This window comes from Peromyscus californicus, unplaced genomic scaffold (genome assembly GCF_007827085.1).
Source record: "Peromyscus californicus insignis strain IS unplaced genomic scaffold, ASM782708v3 Scaffold_19__1_contigs__length_69161282, whole genome shotgun sequence".
NCBI classification, from domain to species: Eukaryota; Metazoa; Chordata; class Mammalia; order Rodentia; family Cricetidae; genus Peromyscus; species Peromyscus californicus.
Genome location: NW_026294491.1, coordinates 1,589,019 through 1,605,085, shown reverse-complemented (window position 1 = coordinate 1,605,085; position 16,067 = coordinate 1,589,019). Strand labels below are relative to the sequence as shown.

General features: G+C 51.2%; 2 protein-coding genes across 8 annotated transcripts; both read right to left on the bottom strand.

The window, feature by feature from the left end:
- Positions 1-1,824: 1,824 nt before the first annotated feature.
- On the bottom strand, positions 1,825-5,586 carry LOC128114256 (H-2 class I histocompatibility antigen, D-37 alpha chain-like). 4 transcript variants are annotated; one of them, XM_052744105.1, is made up of 8 exons: positions 5,135-5,574; positions 4,554-4,697; positions 4,111-4,380; positions 3,601-3,876; positions 2,786-3,061; positions 2,586-2,699; positions 2,376-2,408; positions 1,825-2,065 (listed from the first exon to the last, which is right to left on the bottom strand). In XM_052744105.1, the coding sequence occupies exons 2-8, from the start codon at positions 4,624-4,626 to the stop codon at positions 2,025-2,027; spliced, it is 1,083 nt and encodes a 360-aa protein (XP_052600065.1). In that variant the 5' UTR covers positions 4,627-4,697; positions 5,135-5,574; the 3' UTR covers positions 1,825-2,024. The 4 variants fall into 4 exon arrangements, with proteins under 4 accessions (XP_052600065.1, XP_052600063.1, XP_052600064.1 ...); XM_052744103.1 differs by having other exon boundaries at positions 5,216-5,573; XM_052744104.1 differs by having other exon boundaries at positions 5,113-5,216.
- A 6,224-nt stretch (positions 5,587-11,810) lies between these two features.
- On the bottom strand, positions 11,811-15,884 carry LOC128114255 (H-2 class I histocompatibility antigen, Q10 alpha chain-like). Of its 4 annotated transcripts, XM_052744102.1 has the most exons (9): positions 15,789-15,884; positions 15,376-15,645; positions 14,937-15,191; positions 13,924-14,199; positions 13,674-13,808; positions 13,037-13,078; positions 12,869-12,915; positions 12,655-12,749; positions 11,811-12,455 (listed from the first exon to the last, which is right to left on the bottom strand). In XM_052744102.1, the coding sequence occupies exons 1-8, from the start codon at positions 15,859-15,861 to the stop codon at positions 12,681-12,683; spliced, it is 1,167 nt and encodes a 388-aa protein (XP_052600062.1). In that variant the 5' UTR covers positions 15,862-15,884; the 3' UTR covers positions 11,811-12,455; positions 12,655-12,680. The 4 variants fall into 4 exon arrangements, with proteins under 4 accessions (XP_052600062.1, XP_052600059.1, XP_052600060.1 ...); XM_052744099.1 differs by lacking the exon at positions 15,789-15,884 and having other exon boundaries at positions 15,376-15,767; XM_052744100.1 differs by lacking the exon at positions 15,789-15,884 and having other exon boundaries at positions 11,811-12,289; positions 15,376-15,767.
- Between the last annotated feature and the right edge of the window lie 183 nt (positions 15,885-16,067).

The window sequence follows — 16,067 nt, the reverse complement described above, 5'->3', positions numbered from 1 at the left end:
GGATATGTTGCTTTGGAAAGGAGGCTCTGCTTTTGTTTCCACAGAAAGCCAGAGGCTATGGATTTGTTCCAGATTAAGATACATCAGGTTTGACCAGCCAAGACCCCCTGAAAGGTGACACCAAGGCCCAGATGATCCAACATCCAGAATGGTTTCAAGGCAACTGGCTCAGACGATACAGCCTCACGGACTACTCCATGATCCTAAAATTTTCTTTGTGTCCCCATAAGATACAGCGCCCCCCTCCAGCAGGAAGTAGTAAGAGAAGCTACGCCCAAATTCCCAAATTATATGTAATTTTACTTTGTTAAGGTTAAAACCTTCCTTTTTAAAAAAAGAAAAGGGGAAGTGCTGTGGGATGTTCTGTATGGCAAATGTGTTGCTGATTAGTCAATAAATAAAACACTGATTGGCCATTGGCTAGGCAGGAAATGTAGGCGGGACAAGGAGGAGAATAAAGCTGGGAAGCGGAAGGCTGAGTCAGAGAGACACTGCCAGCTGCCACCACGATGAAAAACAGCATGTGAAGATGCCGGTAAGCCACGAGCCATGTGGCAAGGTATAGATTAATGGAAATGGATTAATTTAAGCTGTAAGAACAGTTAGCAAGAAGCCTGCCACGGCCATACAGTTTGTAACCAATATAATCTCTGTGTTTACTTGGTCGGGTTTGAGTGGCTGTGGGACTGGCGGGTGTCAGAGATTTGTCCTGACTATGGGCCAGTCAGGAAAACTCAAGCTACAAAGATGCTCTTCAGGATCAAATACTTGGCAGAGACTTAAATCACCCCACCCTATCCCTAACCCTGTATGTTTTGAGAGGTTTTTATATAGCTCAGTAGCCCTGGGTGGCCTTGGACTTGCTATGTAGGTAAGGATGACCTTAAACTCCTGATCCTTGTGTCTCTACTTTCTGATTACCAGGATTACAGGCATGTACCACTACACCTGACTAAGTTTAATTTTTTTTTTTTTTTTGAGCTGAGGATTGAACCCAGGGCCTTGTGCTTGCTAGACAAGCGCTCTACACCTGAGCTAAATCCCCAACCCCTAAGTTTAAATGCTTTAAAATAAGCATATCCATATACAAATTTGTTTTAATCTTTAGGAAGTGGTAAAATTATGTATGTATACCAAGTACTTGGTTTTAAAAAAATTTTAATGTTTTATTATCAGTAAATATTTGATTTATATACCTGTTTTATATACCAGAAACCAAAGGCCTTGTAAAAATATCCTGGGTGGCCAGGGCAGTGGTGGCTCACGCCTTTAATCCCAGCACTTGGGAGGCAGAGACAGGTGGATCTCTGTGAGTTCAAATCCAGCCTGGTCTACATTACGTGTGTGTGTGTACACCTGTGAGTGCAGGTGCCCTCAAAGCTCAGAAGAGAGTATCAGGTCCCATGGAGCTGTGGTTACAGGAGTTGTGAACCACTTATGCAGGTGCTGGAGTTGAACTCGGGTCCCCTGGATGAGCAGCAGACAGTCCACCCCTGAGCCATCTCTCCAGCAACCTGGCATCCCAGTCCTTTTAATGGCCTGTGTGGGCAGTAGAGACACTAGATGGCTAACGATAGACAACAGAGTTGAACCAAGTGTTGACTGTTCATGCCACTCTTCATACCTCTCCCCTTTTTTAAGGAAAACCATTTTCATGAGAATGGTGGCTGATAGTGTGGTCTCCCTACAATAATGAAAGTGTGTCACAACTCAGCACACAAACATCTGTGCAATGGTCACAGTCACCGCAGGACGCTGCTGCACTACATTGATGGAAACTGTGTTTCCATTTGGCACAGACAGACACAGCAGGAAAGGCCCAGCGAGGAATCAGATTTTTATTTTCAGTGGGAAGTCAGGAGCTGCAATTCTGTAGCAGAGAACAGGCAGGATGGAGGTGTTCTGTTGGGAACAGGAAGGTTGGTGCCTGAAAGGTCAGCATCCTGGTAAGCAGGGGTGGACTCCAGATCTTCATTGTCCTTTTAGGAGAAAGCAACACCTTCAGACGTTTGGTTCTTCCTGAGTCAGAACGTGTTCCTCAGTCCCTCGAGGCAGTTGTCTGAAGCTATAGAACAAGATTCGTGAATAGTCAGTCTTACCATGACTCATTAAAATGTGTAAATCTGAGACCTGGGACCCAGCCCTGTCCCTTTGCCTCAGCCCCAATCCCAAGCCCCCAGGGTGTCACTTTTTCAAGTCTCCAGAGACTAGTCGAGCTCTGGGAACTGTACAAGTCTGCAGAAGAAGAAATAACAAGGCACACTCAGGACACTGAGAGGATGTGGGTGGAGGAGGAATTATGGGCTGACTGGACTCCCCACCAGCTCCGGCTCCACCCCAAGAGCCTCAGGGACAATCCTGTTCCCCACACTTACCTAAATCATGAGCATAATAGCCTCCTTTTCCACCTGTGAGAAGAAAAGCTGTGAGAGACCAGGGAAGACCCCGACCCTAGGAAGGTTCCAGAACTGACAGCAGACCCAGGTTAGAGACAGGAGCAATGAGGGGTGTGGATGTTTCCCATTAGTGGGGCAGAGCACACTTCTAAAAGGGGCTGAGAGAACTCAGACCCTGCCCTGTCCTACCTATGTTTCTCCTCCTCTTCCTCACAACAGCCACCACAGCAACAACGGCCACAGCTCCAAGGAGAACCAGAACAGCAATGATTGCCATGATGGGGACAGTGGACTGAGGGGTTTCTGGAAAGGAAGGACAGGAAGGGAAGTGAGGGTCATGACCCCAGCTCTCAGTCCTGACCCCAGCTCTGTACCCACACCCTCCTTACCCCATCTCAGGGTGAGGGGCTCAGGCAGGGCCTCATGGTACACATGGCATGTGTATCTCTGCTCCAACCCAGAAGGCACCACCACAGCTGCCCACTTCTGGAAGGTTCCGTCCCCTGAAGGTCTGGTCTCCACCAGCTCCATGTCCTGAATCAGATCCTCCCCATCCCTCTGCCAGGTCACGGAGATCTCAGCAGGGTAGAAGCCCAGGGCCCAGCACCTCAGGGTGACTTCTCCATTCAGTATGGGGTGATGGGTCACATGTGTCTTTGGGGGCTCTGAGGGGAAGATTTGGGAAAATGAGGCATCTTGCTTTCTTCTGGGGGCTTAGCAGTGTACATGTGACCATTCTGGGAATGGACAGGAGAACTGGGGTGTGATTAGGGTGTCCATATATTAATAGACCCCAGCTAGAGCACACGAGGCACTGGGATAATCTGTTCTTTGGGGTGCTCTAGGATGTGAGTGTGACAGTATGGGGTAGGAGGCCTCAGGGCTCTGCAGACTGATGGAGGGGAAGGGCTTCTGGTCCTGAGCTGAGTGAGGGCCGGAGACTCAGAAAAGCTGGCATCAGATTCCAGAGACACTGAGTGTGGGGCGTAGAGGGAGGCCTGAGAGAAAATCCCCCGTGTGTCCAGGGACATCATCAAGGCTGACCTTCTGTAAAAGAATTAGTCACCCTGTGGGAAAAGCAGCCTGGAGTCTCCCTCTCCTTATTCCTCAGCCCAGTGCCTGCTGGACAGCGTTCTTCCTCTGAGTGTGCCCCAAGCCTTTCCTCCACACTACCTAGGAAAAGCAGGGAGGGGTCTCTAGGTACCTGAGCGCAGCAGGGTGGCTTTCCCCAACTCCAAGTATCTCTGGAGCCACTGAATGCACGCGCCCTGCAGGTACGCCTTCTGGTGGTGAGCCTCGTCTACGTCCTCTAAATTGCTTTTAGAGATCTGTGAGGCCAAGTCGTTTGTGGACCAGGAGCGCAGGTCCTCGTTCAGGGCGATGTAGTCCCGGCCGTCGTAGGCCTCCTGACAGTACCCGCGGAGCAGGTGGCCGTCCGGCCCCAGGTCGCAGCCGTACATCCACTGTAGCGTGTGAGTGTCTGTCGGGACACGGTGGTCAGCGCCACCTTGCGGCCACCCTGCCCATAACTGTCTGTCCATAACCCGAACGTTCAGAAACAAAAGTGTAACCTAAACCTAAGCCAAACTCTGCGGGGTCTTTAGGGTCTGGGCAGGTGTTTGGATGAAACTTCGACCCAGCGTGTCAGGATGACCCAGGCCGGTTCAAGCGGAGAGGGAGGGTCATGTCTGTGATCCGGGCCGTGGTCACTCACCATTGTCACTCTGGTTGTAGTAGCCAAGCAGGGTCTGAAGGTTCAATTTGAAGTTCTTCCCTGTGTCCCTGGCTTTCCGTGTCTCCTCCTCCCAATACTCCGGCCCCTCCTGCTCGACCCAAGGCGCCCGCGGTTCTACCCTCGGGGTCTCCGCGTCGCTGTCGAAGCGCACGAACTGCGTGTCGTCCACGTAGCCGACAGCGATGAACCGGGGCTCCCCGAGGCCGGGCCGGGACACGATGGTGTGGAAATACCGCAGCGAGTGCGAGCCTGGGGGCGGCGCGCGCGCGGTGAGACCCGGAACCTACTCCCGGCCCAGGGTTCCCGGTGAAGGCAGGGGAGACACCGACCAGGGCAGCTAAGGTGCGCTGACGGGGTACCGCCCCCACCCGGCGCCCTGCTCCTTCCCACAGAGTCCCTTTCGTTCCCCAACCCTCACTCACTAGCCTGGGTCTGGATCAGAACTAAGGAGCTGGCCAGCAGCGTGAGCCAGATAGCAGAAGACCTGGTCCTCATTTCTGTGGTCTTTCTTCCTGTTGACTGTGTAACTTTGCAACCACCTTTTCGCTGATTGGCTTCTTTAGAAACTAGGTGTCCAATAGGAATGAGAATTGCGAGTGCATCATCGGTGTCCACAGAGAAGAACCCGATCAGGGTTGAGAGACAAAGTGAAACTGTGCATATGGTCAACCAGTGCTGCGCACTACCCTGGGGTCTTTATTAAAGAAAATGCTGTAAGAGCCATGACATGACCTGGGACTTCAATCGGACCCATGTCCTCCGGCTCTTATAACTCTTGGGCAGTCATGCATCTCTTGGATAGTGTGCCCCGCCTGGGACTCAGCCCAGCCCACCCCTAGGAATAGTCCTCAAACCTAAAGCAAAATTCAGACTCGGATCTCTGTGAGTTCGAGGCCAGTCTGGGCTACAGAGAAACCCTGTCTCGAAAAACCAAAAAGCAAACAAACAAACAAACAAACAAAAAAGCCCTCAGACTCTCACAGCGGATCCCGCAGCCTCCTACCGACTTTGGAACACTGGGGTCGGGGAGATTCGGTCCGTGGGATCGTCAAGGGTCGTGACCTCCAACCCGGGAGACACTCACCGTCCTGACTCTGGTGGTAGAGGTGGAGCAGGTTCCGAAGTCACGTTCGGAAATTCTGTGGGTGCTCCTTGAATATCCGAGTCTGGCGCTCCCAGTACTCCGGCCCCTCATGCTCTACCCATGGAACCCGAGGCTTGGCTCTCAGAGTTTCCGCTTCTCTGTCGAACTGCGAATTGTCCCCGTAGCCAATGGCAACGTACGGAGGGGCCGGGACACGATGATGCGGAAATGACGCAGCGAGTGCGAGCCTGGGGGCGGGTACGGTGAGACCCCGACCCTCCTCCCGGGACCCCGGGCGGGTGCGCGGACCGGGAGGGGAGCAGGGCGCGGGGCTCGGGACGCGGGTGGAGAAGGGCGGGAGGGTCTGGCCGGGCGACTTTGGGACCCGGCTTCTCCGGTGCCGATCCTGCTCTCACGGAAGAGACTGGTTCCCCTGGACCCATAACTCACCTGCCTGGGTCTGGGCGGAGCCTAGGGCGGCAGCGGAGGACAGGGAGGAGGGTGCGGAGGACAGGGATCCGGGTCTTCAGGGTTCTCCGGAGCCAAAGCACAGGCCTGACTGGTCCCGGACTCTGTAACTTGTCCTCACAGAGATTTCTATCACGTTCTCTAGCAACCCGCTCCCACTGAGAGTGTGAGGTGAGGTTGCTGTTGTGGGTACGAACTTGAGAGCCACCGACAGAGTAAGAAGTGAAACCAAAAGTCTACACTTCCCAACCCAAACCTTACATTCAGTTCTCAGAGCCTGAAAGCCACTTCTAGGAACATGGAACTTTATCCTGCCTCTTTCCTCAGCACGAGCCCTGTGAATAACATTGTCTCCCTGAATCCAGGCCCAGAATCTGTCGGATGGTAATCCCGGTGGAAAATATCTGGATAAGTGCAGCTGTTCTGCTCTTTCCAACCCCAGTGTGAAGACCCAGAGCTGGTCAGGAATGCAGTGGAGAAACAGTTTCTTTTAAAAGCAGAGTACTAGGGTCCTGTGTTCACCTGCAGGGGGCAGCTCACACTGCCAAGCCTGACTGGTTTGGAATCTGTGTTCTTCCTATGTGAATGAACGGGTTAAAGCAGCCACCTGCCAGACCCAGGGTTTCCTAGTGTTTGTCCCCAGATGATGCTCCCTGATCCCAACTGTTGTGTTTTACAATGGTCTTCATTCCACAGCCTAAGTTTGTGTGAAGACAGAACATAGCTTCAGTGCAGCTGACCACCTTCCTGCAGGTGGCTGAATGCAGCCCAGCAGTGAACGCTGCCCACATTCCGTGTGTGGCTGTATAGACACTCCTGTGTTCCAGTTAATTAATAAATTAGACTGGTTAAGAAGTGAACAACTTCACAGAGCAGGACTGACCCCATAACTGGCTGTTGTGCGCTCACACTTTGGTGATGAGAGATGACCCGTGAGCTGAGGAGAGGAGGGAGATGGATAGTGCATGGTGTGGGACAGTGATCTGAAAACTGAGGTGGCCTCTAAGTACCTCAGCCCTGTGCAGGGTGGACAGGGTGGACACTGACAGAGGATGGTTTTTGTGTCAGGTGGCATCGACCAGAGACAGAAATTTGATTCCTTTAGGCAGACAGGCCAAAATGTAAAATGTAATGTTATTTCTATCTGTAATGTGTGACTTGTTATTTTTAGACCGCAGTTAAACAAAGGTCACTAGAACCAATAGAAAGTGACATCACCTAGACGCAGAACTTATCCAGAATATGGACTTCTTGGATTCACAATCAGGATGATCAGAATCCTCACCCATCTTCCTGAAGTCACTCTATGGTGTCACTTTTAACCATTATGTCTTCCTTGTTTTCCTGCTGTTTCTGTCCCCAGCTCCTACCTTCTCCTCAAAGCCCACAATCTCAACCACACAACTCAGCCCTTGGGGAAGACTGCTGACATTTCCTGCCCTGACTCCTGACCACGTAAGCTGCACTTTCTCAGCCCTTATGGACCCAGTTAACAATTTCCTCCAGACACAGTTTTTTTCTTTTTTATTGTTGTTGTTTCATTTTTTGTTTATGTAGTTACTCATTTATTTTTGAGATAAAGTCTCACTATGTGGCCTTAGCTCTCCTGGAACTCTCTATGGAGACTAAGCTGGCCTGGATCCTGCTTGCTGCTGCCTCCTCCATTTGGCATAAAAGGTCCATTTTCTGTGGAACCCCTGTCAAGGTGGACTTGTGCCTTCCAGCATTCTCCTGGCTGCATGTACACAAATGTCCCTTCTCACCTCCTCTTGCTTGCCAGTGGAGAGTGCGGTCTTGCCAAAGGTAGGGTTTATGGACCAAACCCCACTTTGTATTAAGGCCACAGGAAAGTCCATTCTGTGGGCACTTTCATCATGCCACCCACACTCCTGTTAGACAAAAGAACCTCCCTCAGACACTCCAATTCCAAGGTCACATACAGTGCCTCAGGCAAGTGCCCTTGTCAAGTCTGAAAAAACACTAATAAAAGTGTCCATTCAATCAACCAGAGTACCTCCTTGTCCTGCCCCTCCTGGAGAAGACTGCACCTCCTCTCACCAAGCCCTTCACAGTCCTCTCTCTGGTCACAACAGGGGTCCTAACAGGCTCCTCAAGGGTCTCCGGTCACAACAGGGGGGTCCTAACAGGCTCCTCAAGGGTCTCCAGTCACAATAGGGGTGGCGGGTCCTAATGGGCTCCTCAAGGGTTCCATCTGCACTTCGGAATAACAGTCCCGGCACCTCAGTGCCAGATTCCTGCCTGTTGATATTTCCTTCATACTACAACTTCCTCCCTTCTCAGTGTGACTTCTTGCACTGTCCCCTGATTCCTTAGGAGTATTCTTCCTGTGTGGATGTAATGCATTGTCTTCTGAGATGTGGGAAGATGTTTTCACCACTGTGCTAACAAGTCCTGATCTCTAACATCCCTGGAACAACCAACTTCCTGCTTTCATTTTTGAGGTCTCTTAACATTCAGAGCTGTTCATCTCTACCCCTCTTTTTTTTTTAATATTTACTTGTTATGTATACAGTGTTCTGCCTACATATATGCCTACAGGCCAGAAGAGGGCACCAGATCTCATTCTAGATGGTATGAGCCACCACATAGTTGCTGGGAATTGAACTCTAGACCTCTGGAAGAGCAGTCAGTGCTCTTAACCTCTGAGCCATCTCTCCAGCCCCATCTATACTCCTCTTAATCTTCTTATACTTATATAAGCTCATGCATGGTCCCAAGCCTGTGCTCACACATGCACACACTCACACACACACATACACACACCCTTGCTGTCAGCATGGCATGCTGGCTTCCCTTTCTAGTCTCATGGCTCCCTGTGGTCTATGACTCTGTGAGCATGGCTGCTTCTTTCCTCTGAGCTCCGCAGCAAGGGTCACATGATGGTTCCCACTGCTGCTCCATTTTATTCTCAATTTCCCAGGATGGACTTGGTTGCTGCCTTGATACACCCAGAAAACTCTGTCACTTTCAAGGCATCTCTATAGTCCCTATCAACACAGATGTTCGAAGCTAGTCTGTGATTCCCCCTCAGAATCCAAGCCCACACCTGGATTCGATGCTCTAATTTCTGATGTCTTGCTCACTGCACAGATTACTATGCAAACTCAAGACCTCAGAAGCCCTAGACTACTGCTTTGAAATACTAGGGAAAGATGCAAAGAACCCCAGGGGAGTTCAGCATCTCACTCAGGCAGTGTTGGATTGCCAGGTGCTGCAGGAAGAAGCACTTGCAGAACAAAGAAAACCCATGTCCTGTCAGGGCTGAGGGACTGGCTCCTGAGGAACTGTCTGCTTCTTCCGCTGACTGTCTTCACGGGTGGGGACTGGCCAGCAACCTTCCTTCCTCTTCAGCACTTACTTTTACAGTCTGCAGAGCTGCTGAGCATGAAGTCACTGTGGTCACACCAACAGGCCACCTCTCACACAGGAACCTCTCTGGATTCCCTGGTGTTCAAGCTTCACTCCAAGGCCCATAGCCAGCTCAGGGCAGCAGCATGGGCCACAGCATCCATAGCAGCCATGGGCTCACCTGGGCAACTGGGGCTGTTGAGAGCTGGGAGTTGGATGAGGAAAGGCACCAAGAGGGCAGCCAGGATGAAGAGGGGTGAAGTCCTCCCTGCTGTCATCTTTGACCTCAGCTTCTGAGTCCTTGTCCTCTTCTGGGACAGCTCCAGGCTCAGAGTCTCCTGGGCTCCCGGGTGTCCACATCCAGCTCCTGCAGCTGGATGCACTGGTGAGACTCAGCACCCTGCAGACTGCACTGCACAAGGTTCGCTGTGCATGGCCTTTCGCTGGCTGGGTGGCTCTCTTGAAGCTGTGTAGGAGCTAAAGGTGCCTGCAGGCTTGCCTTGGAGTCTCAGGGACATCTCTCTTTGAGTTGATGAAATTCCTGGGACCCAGGGCTGTAAAGCTAGTGAGGGTGAACTCAGCAGAGGTTCTTACTGGAGGAGCAGCCTGAGGTCCCCCAGGTTCTCAGTAAACTGAATCCAAGGTGTTGGGAGAAGTGTCCTCTGGTTTGGGTCTCATGCAAACCCGGGAATGGAGACCCTCAGCTGCCCTGGATTGTGCTCCTGGCTGTGGTGAACTCCTTCCTGTACCAGGCAGCTCAAGGTGGTCCTCATCCCCTCTGGCTGTGAGGTGCTGGGTAGCAAAATGTGGGGCAAATTGAAGCCACAGTGGCAGGTGGGGTTGTGGGTGGGGGCTGGTGCACCTGCCTTTGCAGCTCCTGCATTGGTCCATGAGATGGCAGATTAGGCACTGGATGCAGGTGGTGATGCCACAAAGAGCAAGATCCCAGTGACTCTGAGGCTCTCCCCCAGGTGGTGGTGTTGCTGGCCTCACTCTGAGTGATTGCTGCATTGAGAAGGCCCTGAGCTCCAAAATGACATCTGCACAGGTTGAGAAAAGTTGACAGTTCCCAAAGAGGCCAGCAAAAGGCATCAGATACCCTGGAACTGGAGTTTCAGAAGGTTGGGAGCCAACATGTGTGTGTTGGGAATTGAAGCTGGGTCCTCTGGAAGAGCAGGATTAAAGTAATGATGATCCGGGCTTAAGGCAAGGAAGTGTGCAACCTTGAATAGAACCCCAGTCCTCTCCCAAGATGGTCTCTGGGAGTCTCAAGTTGTTAACATGTTTACAGAGGAGATGTCTTTTCTTCCTGCATCACTGTGGTCTAGAGTCACCTTAACAATTGTAACCCTGTCAGGTGTCCCTGTAAAACCATCTGCTGATCTCACTTAGGTTCCTTAGCAACACTCTTGAGGCTAATAGCTTCAAACTTCATCCCAATAGTTAATATGGCTATTTGTGAAGGTAGCAAAGTCTAACAAACCCACACACATGCTGTAGGTATATCTGTCTCTTCCTTAGTTCCTTCCTTCCTTCCTCTCTGGTTTTTTTTTTTTTTTTTTTGAGACAGTGTTTCTCTGTGTAGCCCTGGCTATCCTGGAACTCACTCTGCAGACCAGGCTGGCCTTGAACTCAGAGATCCTCCTGCCTCTGCCTCCTGAGTGCTGGGATTAAAGGCGTGCGCCACCACTGCCTCGCTTGTCTTTCTTAACTTTTATCTTTCTCTTTTCTTGGCACCTCTCTTAATCCTCCTGTTTAAAGTCTACATTAAAATACTTTTATTGGTTCTTTTCATGGCACTTCCTAGGGGGTGGCCTGTGTCAGGATGGAGCTCACTATCTCCTCCCCAGCCACCCGTCAGATATTCATGGAAGTGGATGATGAACGCAAGCTTTGTACTTTCCATGAGAAGGGAATGGCCACAGAAGATGATGCTCTGGGGGATAGTGGAAGGGCTACATGGCCCGAATCAGTGAGTCAAGGACAAACTAGGTTTTCCCATGAAGCAAGGAGTCTGGAATATGTAGGGACATTCTTGTTACAGACCAAGGAACACTGGACAGAGGAAGGGCAAGTCTGTTCATAGATGCATTGTGGATGCCAGTCTGGGTGTTCTCAACTTGGTTATTGAAGGCAAAAGAGACAAAGAGGTTCCTGGACTAATAGATACTACGATGTTTCAGCAGATGGGGCCCAAAAGAGCTAGCAGAATCTGAAAGCTTTTCAATCTTTCTAAAGAAGCTGATGATGTTAGTCAATGTCTCGTAAGAATGTAAATAAAGAAGGTAAGAAGTTCAGGACCAACACACCCAAGATTCAGCATCCTGTTACTCCATGCGTGGAGTAACAGACAGTGATGTACTGTTTTGGAGAAACATTGCACTGAGGAAAATGAGGACAAGGCTGCAGAATAGCTTAAAATTTTGGCCAAATGAATGAAGGAAGCCTAAGAACAGATACCAGGAACAGATCCACAAGAGATGCAGGCTGTCTTCACTGAAAGCTTCTACTCAGATAAGTCCTTTAAAAATGGGTCTTTAAAAGTAACACATAAGTGATTAAACCTTCAAAAAATACCTGTATTGGGCCAGCCAAATGGTCAGTGGTAAAGGCGCTTGCCTCCCCGTGTGCCTTCCCTGGACATTCATGGTTGACGAAGAAAACAGACTCCAGCCAGTTGTCCTGTGGCTTCCACACATGAGCTATGGCTCTCACACATACACACGCAACAAGTAAATAGATTTATGCCACCTTAATATAAGAAGATAGAAAAGATGTTTATTAAACCCCAACTCTACTAGTCCACAATTCTTTTCTGCACCAAAGCCTTAGATCCCAATTTGGCCTGAGTAAAGGATTAGGGGGTGCTACTCAGGGAGCTGTGGGTGAGAGGATGGAGCTTTGTGTCCAACCCTGTGCCCTTGATGCTGTGACAAAATACCTGATGGGAAGCCACTTAGGGAAGAGACAGGTATCAGGTCTTCAAGACCGGAAAGTGGGCCCACCTCTGTTCACAGTGTTGAGAGATGGCCTGCTCATGTCCTGGTCAGGAAACAGGAAGGGGCTCCAGTGTGCTGCTGCCTTTGTCCTGAGACTCCAGCTGATGAGTGGAGCCACCTTACAGTTAAAGGATCTCTTTCCTCCTCAGTTAAACCTGGCTAGAAACACCCTCACAGACACACCCAGGGGGCGGCTCCTAGGTGATTCTTAGTTCAGTCAAGTTGACCATGAAGATGCCTGATGGGAATCAAAACAAAAGATTCCATTCTGAGCCAGGTGGTGATGGCATATGCCTTTAATCCCAGCACTTGGGAGGCAGAGGTAGGTAGATCTTCCTGAGTTGGAGGCCAGCCTTGTCTACAGAGTGAGTTTAGGACAGCCAGGGCTGTTTCACAGAGAAACCCTGTCTCAAAAAACCAAAAATAAATAAATAAATAGGTAGATAAATAGAAATAAATAAAGATTCCACTCTGCAGTAGCTGTTCCAGGAGCTTCCACAAGAGGTGGGGACGTGGGGACCCCTGAGTGAGGAGACTAAGCAAAGGTCTCTGAGAGCCCCAGGGAGACAACACCAGCAGAGTGGTTGGATGACAGGCAGATACCTTTTTAGGGTGAGAAATCGATTGGTCTAAAAACGTCTGACATGGCCTGCATGATCCTCATAGTGCTCAGTCCTCCAAAACCAAGGCATCGTCTCCTACAAGATTCAGAGCAAACTCAGGGTGGTCATTATAAAGTGGTGACTCAAATGTCCAGGTCCAAAGACTCTCTGCAGCCCCATCATGTGTCCTCTGTCTTACCCCATGTCTTACTCACCTCATTATCCACAGCAATCTCGCTAGAGTCCTGGCGACTGTCCCTGCCTAGGAAAGAAGAAAGCAGGACCTGGTCAGGCTTCAAAGGCTTGAGGCTGAAGGAGGGACTAAGGAACTATGGGCCTGGCGAGGTCTCATGGCCCCAAGGGGCTCAGAGAGCACCCCTCACCACACTTCCTTGCTTCCTGAGTGGTGCTCCTTTCTCTCCCACCTGAGAAAAGAAAACCACGCATGGGTGGCATGGAGCAGGCAGTCATGAGGGCCTAGACCAGTGGTTCTCACCCTTCCTAATGCTGGGACCCTTTAACACAGTTCCTCATGTGGTGGTGACCCTCAACCAGAAAATTATTTTCTTGCTACTTCGTAACTGTAATTTTGCTACTGTTACGAATCATAATGTAAATCTGATATGCAGGGTATCTGATGTGCAACCTCCAAAGGGGTTATGACCACAGGTGGAGTGAGAATCACCGGCCTAGAGGCAGCCCCTTAGTCCTGAGCCCAAGGGAGATTTCCAGATCTGAGGCGATGTAATACCTTCCTGGAGTTTTGTCCCCAGTGAGACCTCCACCTGTGACCGCTGGGCATGAGGTCTCAGTCACCAGAACCATCCCCAAGCAAAAACTGCCCTTCAGTTCGCTCTACTTTTGAACGTTCAAGAAAAAACGTCCCAGGCTAAGCAGACAGAGACGTGGAGAATACATCCCATTACCTAAGCAGGGCACATACTACCTATGGCCTGACACCCTCAGTGGGACAGGGAAACTCGGAGCACATCTCTTCTCTACCTTCATTCTTCTACATACCCATGCAAAACACCGGAGCTCTGAGGATGAAGATGAGGAGGCGGCAGAGGAGGCGGGGGATGATGATGATGATGATGATGATGATAAGAATCACAAACGAGTCATTTATGCTGAATTTCTTGTACCAAGCAGGCTCTGGGAAAGGGAGGGCAGGTGAGGACCTCCCAACTCTCTGTGCTGACCCTGTTCAGGGTCCCCAGAAGAGCTAGGGCTTACTAGGACCCCAGCTCTGCACCCACACCTTCCTTACCCCATCTCAGGGTGAGGGGCTCAGGCAGGCCCTCATGATGCACATGGCATGTGTATCTCTGTTCCACCTCAGAAGGCACCACCACAGCTGCCCACTTCTGGAAGGTTCCATCCCCAGAAGGTCTGGTCTCTACAAACTCCATTTCCTGGATCAAGTCTTCCCCATCCAACTGCCAGGTCATGGAGATCTCAGCAGGGTAGAAACCCAGGGCCCAGCACCTCAGGGTGACTTCTCCATTCAGTATGGGGTGATGGGTCACATGTGTCTTTGGTGGGTCTGAGGGAAAGAGTTGGGAAGATGAGGCATCTTGCTTTCTCCTGGGGACTCAGCAGTGTTCATGTGACCATTCCAGGAATGGACAGGAGAACTGGGGTGGGATTAGGGTGTCCATATATTAATAAACCCCAGCTAGAGCACACATAGGCACTGGGGTAATCTGTTCTTTGGGGTGCTGTAGGATGTGAGTGTGACAGTATGTGGTAGGAGGCCTCAGGGCTCTGCAGACTGATTGAAGGGCTTCTGGTCCTGAGCTGAGTGAGGGCCGGAGACTCAGAAAAGCTGGCATCAGACTCCAGAGACACTGAGTGTGGGGCGTAGAGGGAGGCCTGAGAGAAAATCCCCCGTCTGTCCAGGGCCATTGCCCAAGTAAAGAAACTGTTCATCAGTTACTAAAAGATTGGCCTCCTGCTAGAGAAAACAAACTTCTCATCTGTCAGTAAGAGAAGGGCTGTTCTCTGAAGGAGTCATTCTTGGTCAAAGATCTGGAACCCAAAGAGATTGCTGCCCCCCAGGTCTCTAGGGAGGAGTGAGTTAAAGCTTTCCTGTTCACCCATCTCCCTCTGCTCTTCCTTCTCCAAAGGAAGGATCTTACCCAGAACTTGTGCTTGCTGAGCACTGCTCAAACTGTGAGCTATGCCCCAAGTTCTCTCATCCCACCCATGCGCCCCCAGCTCTCCAAACACCCAGCAAGCAGCCTGAGGGACTCTTGGGCAGGGTATGGCTCCCCAGGGCACCTGAGCGCAGCACTGTGTCCTTCCCCTTTTCCAGGTGTTTCTGCAGCAGCTCCACGCAGTTGCCAGCCTTCAGATGGGCCTCTAACTTCTGCTGCGAGATCTGAGCTATAGTGCTGGTGGTCATTGTCTGGGAGTTCAGGTCCTCGTCCCAGGTGAAGAAATACATGCCATCATAGGCCATCGTGTTGTACCAGCGGAGCAGGCGCCCATCTGGTCCCATGTCGCAGCCCTGCATCCCCTGCAGTGTGTGAGAGTCTAGCGAAGACAAGGTGGTCAGCGCTCTCAGGAAGTGCAGCACCACTAACTGCGGACCATGTCCAAGGTTATCCCTGCAGGCTCTTTTCTGGTTAAGGAACTGGGCAGGTCTCGGATAACACTGCAGTCCAGCGAATCTGGACAACCCTGTTGGTCCTGAGACGCAGGGGTCGGGGTCACTCACCGTCCTCGCTCTGGTTGAAACGGCGAAGCAGGATCATCAGGCTTCCCCCAGATTGTTGTGCTTGAGTCCTGGCTGTCTGGGTCTGTAGCTCCCAATATTCAGGCTCCTCCTGCTCCATCCACTCGGCACAGGGCTCCACTCTCGGATTCTCCTCGACACTGTCGAAGCGCACGAACTGCGTGTCGTCTACGTAGCTCACGAAAATGAACCGCGGCTCCCCGAGACCAGGCCGGGACATGGCGGTGGTGAAATTGAGCAGCGAGTGCGAGTCTGGGGGAAGCGTGTTGTGAGACCCCCGACCCTCCTCCCGAAGGGAGCAGAAAGGTCTAGCTGGGTGGTTGGGAGATGCAACTTCCTGGGTGCCGCCCTCGCCCCTTCCTGCTAAGGCCATTTTCCTCCTGGGTCGCACACACCTGCGCGAGTTTGAACCCAGAACAACGGGGCCGCCAGCAGCAGGAGGAGATCAGGGGGCACAGTGGCCCCCATCCTTGGGCCCTTGAGCGTCCGGTTCTGGGTGGCTCTGGGGCAACTTTATAAACCAGAGCGACAGTGATTGGATTATCTCAGAACCTTCTTCAAATGAAGAGTGAGAACAAGTATTACGTCATCAACATCTAGGCAGAAGAACTCAACAGAGGTTGAAAGTGAAACTTAGACGTTTTGCCCAGTCGGCACCCTCTCCCTGAGAGGGA

Bases quoted from the DNA above. Each gene is read 5' to 3' on its own strand.
- LOC128114256 (XM_052744105.1), bottom strand. From the start codon at position 4,626: ATGAGGACCAGGTCTTCTGCTATCTGGCTCACGCTGCTGGCCAGCTCC. The intron at 4,381-4,553 runs GTGAGTGAGGGT...CGCCGCCCCCAG, and splicing joins TCTGATCCAGACCCAGGCTA to GCTCGCACTCGCTGCGGTAT. The intron at 3,062-3,600 runs GTACCTAGAGAC...TCTTCCCCTCAG, and splicing joins AGCCACCCTGCTGCGCTCAG to AGCCCCCAAAGACACATGTG.
- LOC128114255 (XM_052744099.1), bottom strand. From the start codon at position 15,766: ATGGCCTTAGCAGGAAGGGGCGAGGGCGGCACCCAGGAAGTTGCATCT. The intron at 14,200-14,936 runs GTGCCCTGGGGA...TCTTTCCCTCAG, and splicing joins GGACACAGTGCTGCGCTCAG to ACCCACCAAAGACACATGTG. The intron at 12,916-13,036 runs GTGAGGGGTGCT...CTTCTTTCCTAG, and splicing joins TCAGGAAGCAAGGAAGTGTG to GCAGGGACAGTCGCCAGGAC.